At 31.4% G+C, this 5,000-nt stretch overlaps 2 protein-coding genes across 6 annotated transcripts in view; one reads left to right on the top strand and one right to left on the bottom strand.

The window, feature by feature from the left end:
- The window catches only part of LOC119597057 (integral membrane protein 2B-like), a 22,038-nt gene extending 18,094 nt beyond the window's left edge, over positions 1-3,944 (top strand). For all 4 annotated transcript variants that reach the window (XM_037946505.1, XM_037946503.1, XM_037946502.1 and 1 more), the window contains 2 exons: positions 130-276; positions 384-3,944. In XM_037946505.1, coding sequence (XP_037802433.1) covers positions 130-276; positions 384-502 — 266 coding nt within the window. In that variant the 3' untranslated portion in view covers positions 503-3,944. The remainder of the gene's footprint in view (positions 1-129; positions 277-383) is intronic.
- LOC119597056 (ecto-NOX disulfide-thiol exchanger 2-like) overlaps positions 1,384-5,000 on the bottom strand; it is a 39,892-nt gene continuing 36,275 nt past the window's right edge. For both annotated transcript variants that reach the window (XM_037946501.1, XM_037946499.1), the window contains exon 17: positions 1,384-5,000. This exon is cut by the window's right edge and continues 516 nt beyond it. The gene's annotated coding sequence lies outside the window, so the exon portion shown is untranslated.

The raw sequence follows: 5,000 nt of genomic DNA on the forward strand, positions 1-5,000 counted from the left end.
TGTATTTCTGCATTATTATAGGTTCACTAAAAAAAATATCATGTTCTATGGTTAGTTACTTGATATATAAAGTACTAGTACCATATCTTCTGGTGTAAATTTTTTCACAATTCTTTATTTTCTTAACAGGTTACTACAACATTGACACAGAGGTAGTGCGTGAAACCATGCGTGTGGTTTACCCACCAGTTGAAGACTATGATTCATTGGGAATGTACATTGCCAAGGATTGTATAAATTACCCTACCTACCGGTTGGAACGAGTTTACACCCCAGGTATGTTACTGATAATGATATTGAATTTACAGGATATCTTAAACTTCTCCTACAATTTTCTTGAATATTAATATAAATTGTTCTCACAAACTATTTTTCTGTTTCAGAACTCAGGAAGCGTAGTGTAGATGCCCAGAACCAGGAGCAGATTCAGCTGGTTGAGTTTGCTGGCAAGAAGATCATCCAGTATGTCATTACGGATCCCCATGAAGACAGCCAACAGTGAGGCTCTCCTTTGATTCAATAAGTGACTGGAAAATAGTCAGTCTTGCTGTCCCTGCACTCAGGCAGTTAAGGAAAGTAATTGTGGACAAAGCCTAGTGTGAAGAAAATGAGAACACAAGGCTTTTATTTTGTGAATGGAGTAATGAAACCCCATAGTTACAGGATTTGCTTTTCACGGTATGGCTTTACAAATGAGTAGTGAAAGGTGACAAGAAACTGGTATTGTATTAACTCATTTTTGTTGCAAAAATATTCAATCACTCAATAATGAGGCTTAAAATATCTGATTAAGTGATATACAAAAGAGGTACCCTTATTAGATTTACCAGAATGAAGCTAGAATGATTGAAGAAGGTTAGTGAGTGTGGAGATAATTAAATTCCCAGATGTTCTGATGAGCGAAGAGAAGCATACTCAACGAGAACTCATTTTGAATAAAGGTACCTCCTACAATAACATTTTGGAGATGAGGTAGGACTATGTTCAGGGAATTTCCTGTTCCTTAAAACCCTCTGATCAGATGTTTAAAAATCTACAGGTAATTAATATACCACCATTATTTCCAAGTTGCTCATATTACAAGTATTAGATTATGAATTAGAAATTATGTAATTGCTCTTACTTGAGAACAAGTTTGTGGTTGATGCCAGTTTGGTCTTACTGCCATATATTTATTATTTCATGTTCATTAACCAAAAAAAAAGAAAAAAAAAATTGTGACTAGTCAGTCTGAAGTTCACTGATGCACATCTACCAAATCAGTGAAATCTTCATGCATTTGAAATTTTGTATTATTATTTTTTTATTATGTAAAGACAGATGCATAGATAAATATTGGACTGTTACATTAATTTTCAAAGTACAATAAGCACTTATTTTTTTGTTACATTTAGCTGCAGTTAAAAAACAAAACAAAAAAACTGCCACTTAGTTGAATTATATTTACTTGTTTCATGTCTTTTTCTTTCTTGATGCTGTAGGATGTGGGTGAATTATTTTAAAAACTTGGTTATAAAAAAAAAGAAAACAGGGTTTAAGTAAATAAAGTACAACACTTATTTAAATTCTATCTTTAGTGTAATGCCAGTCTTATTTTAGAAGGGAAAAATTCTAAATTAATTAGATTAAATATTCTGTATTGCCAGTGACAGGATTTTATAATGTGCAATGGAGTGGTTGGCTTTAACCATGAGTGTTGGTTAAGTGATTATTTGGGTTATTAATAAGAATTTTGTGTAAGTCTATGTAGTACCATTATTGTTGTATTCAATATAACTGGTTTTTATTTACTTTTAAGATCATGGAGCTATATATATAAATGTTCTACTGCTCCATTTCATGTGTTATCTCATAATAATTTGGACATATTTACAAGTTGAATACAATTACCAAGAATCTGAAATAATCTATAGATATTTTAGTTATAAATGGGAGATAATCTACTCTCTCAGGTTTTGTTTAAAATTTTTGTCACCAGATATAATGTCTGGCATGTCACTATAAAAGACATTATTTCATAACTGTATCTTGTATTATTTCATACTGTAGGTAGTCTTGACAGCATCGGTTCTGATACCATTGCCAAATTTATCAGGATGCCTGGACAAGTAGCTGTTAAAAGGTTTCCATGAACAAGAGTATTAGGGTTAATTTAGTGCTTCTGCATGGACACATGTACCCATCTGATGACAATAAATAGCTGATTTAACAAAACCAGACCAACTCTACTCCATACATGACTTACAGTATGATAGTCCTATACCATTCCTTTCCCTATACAAGAGGGAGGAAAACTGTCTAAAGCTTTGCTCATTATACAATGTTTTTGATTAAGTAGAGCTAAGATTTGCCTTTTAATAATTGGACTTCAAAAGAATGATCTCCTAAAAATATGCTTTCAAAATTTATTTTTCCCCCTCCTTTATTTATGTTTTCATGTGCCATTTCAATAATAAAGATATAAATAAAGGAATATACTGGTGTGTACATTTTGCAGAGCAATGGATTTGTATTTTCTCATTTAATCACAGCTGTTGTTTCTATGGGACATTAATGTCAAGTCACCTGGAGGTTGAACAATGCTTTAAATGTACAGTATCTGCTTGTATTGGAGTTTTTTAAAATTATGTAGCTGACACATTATATGTATGTCAATAAGTAATTGGGAAGTCATGTTTAAGCAGGGACATTCTGTTGACCAAAAATTATTTAGTGTTACTAAATAATGATATCAAAGCAAATGAAGAGATTATATCAGTACACAAATTTTAAGAGATCTCCTACATAAGCACTTGCCTCCAGTGAGCTTTCATCTTGGGATTCTGAACACTGCTGATATTGTGCTGCCTAACCCCATCCTAGTTTATAATTTATTCATATCCTTGTAGGAAAAGACCCAGTACAACTCACAAAAAATTAAGCTTGGGGAGGATGTGTATGGGATTTTATACAATTACTCACTTTAGACAATCATTTTTCCCCTAACTGAAGATGTCAATACTCTTACAACACTGAGGAACTTCAGAGCATAGCAGTCTTGTATGTTCACACATTAATATCAATTTTTCCCTCTATAGATTATGGAGAATAAAGCTCAATAGTAATCATGTATGGTAAAAATCTAGCCATTCTGCACAGACTTGCAGTTGTATAGCTGGGTCAATTTTAAAGCTTTTAATATAATTTCAGAAGTTAAAAGCTTAATCTTCAGTATTATTATAATTTTGCATTCCCTTTCCTTAGATCCTGAATACCATATCAATATACGATAAGGCAGTTGCAGTTCAGTGGGTATAAACACAATGTTATGTATTTTTGGATATGTTGGAGAATTTCACACATGCACACATGTACACATTATATATATCTATCTATATATATATATATATATGTTTGAACATTGAAATTTATATATATGCATGTATATCATTGGCTTATCCTTGGTCTAATGAAATGCAGAATAATATGGACAATTCTCCAGCTATCTCCTTGTATAGAGTATAAGGCTGCAGATTTAGATATGACATAAAACTGTATCAAGTATTTTGAAGTGCACCTCATTTCATACTCATAAATAAGAAATAAGGCAGAGAAAGCATTAATGATGGTATCAATTACTCTGTAATATCTGAAAAACAATGCAACTCAGAATGCTTGGTAATTGAAGTAAGAAATGAGATGCCTCGGCTCTTTACATCAGGATTTTGGAGGCTCAAGTCATTTCATATGTGATAATGTTCACTGCTATATACTGAAGGAAGTCTATTATATCCACATTTTATATAGGTAGATACAAAATCATTGCAGTGTATATTTTATAAATGTCCCACCCTAAGGTATAATTGACCCTAATGAAAGATTTTCCAGATTCTATTACAAAATTATCTTGTATGTACTATGTGGCAAACTTGTTGAAATAAGGACTAAATAAATTAATACATTGCTGTAATTCTTTTCTTCCAATCCAGAGAAAAATGTTTTACTACAAAAAATTTAGGTTTGACAGAGAAATGCAAGATACATCAATAAACCCTGCACTTAACAAATAAAATATATATAACATATATTACAACCCATTTACAAGAATTTCAATCAATAACAGAATTATTGGGAAAAAATACAGAATATTAATAATAAAAAGAAGTGATTTACAAATATTCACTATTTGTAAGAGAGCTTTTAAAGATAATGCAGCATTAAATGAACTCTGATGTCAACAGACTGTGCTATTAATCAGTCAATTATGAGTGAATCTTAGACATTATTGATAATGCTACTGTGTGAAACAAATAACATTGAAATGCTAAAGGCATACAGCTAATGAGAAGTCTTTAATCAATCCCAAGAGTGGACCATTTTAATTTTCAGCCCATATAATGATTTGGCTTGAAATCTGTGCCACTAGAAAGAGACTATATATAAAAGTTTCTTAATAAAAATCTATAACAATTAACTGTACATCATACAATAATTTCAGTGTTACAGTAAAACCTCTTTGTAGTGCCAGTCTTTCAGTTAAAACTATTTAATACTCTGAATATACCAGTGACATTTGATACTACAGTGGAGTGGAATCTTTTTTACATAATACAAGTTTTTTTCCCTAAATCCTTTTGATTATATACTATACTTATTCAATTCTCCAGCTAAAAGCATCTCAATTTTCTTTATCAGTTATTAACAGAAGCAAAATTAGGGTTTATGGCATGACAAAAAAGTCTTACTGTATTATATACCTGACCCTTGTTAATTAATCAAACATATGATAAATTAAACAGGCCTCTTTATCATATATCAAATATAACATTAGACTAGGAAATTACTCTCTCTTAACCCACTTGCTGCCAGGGGCAAATATGCTTGGCACATTTTATTGGTTACTCCATTAACATACCCACCCCCTTATCCCCCTCATGAAAGCAACCTTTAAGATCACAAAGTAAAAAAAAAAAGCAAAAAAAGAAAAAACAGTATCAACAGATAACTAGCATCACTTTCAA

Source organism: Penaeus monodon, chromosome 38 (genome assembly GCF_015228065.2).
Source record: "Penaeus monodon isolate SGIC_2016 chromosome 38, NSTDA_Pmon_1, whole genome shotgun sequence".
Classification (NCBI taxonomy): domain Eukaryota; kingdom Metazoa; phylum Arthropoda; class Malacostraca; order Decapoda; family Penaeidae; genus Penaeus; species Penaeus monodon.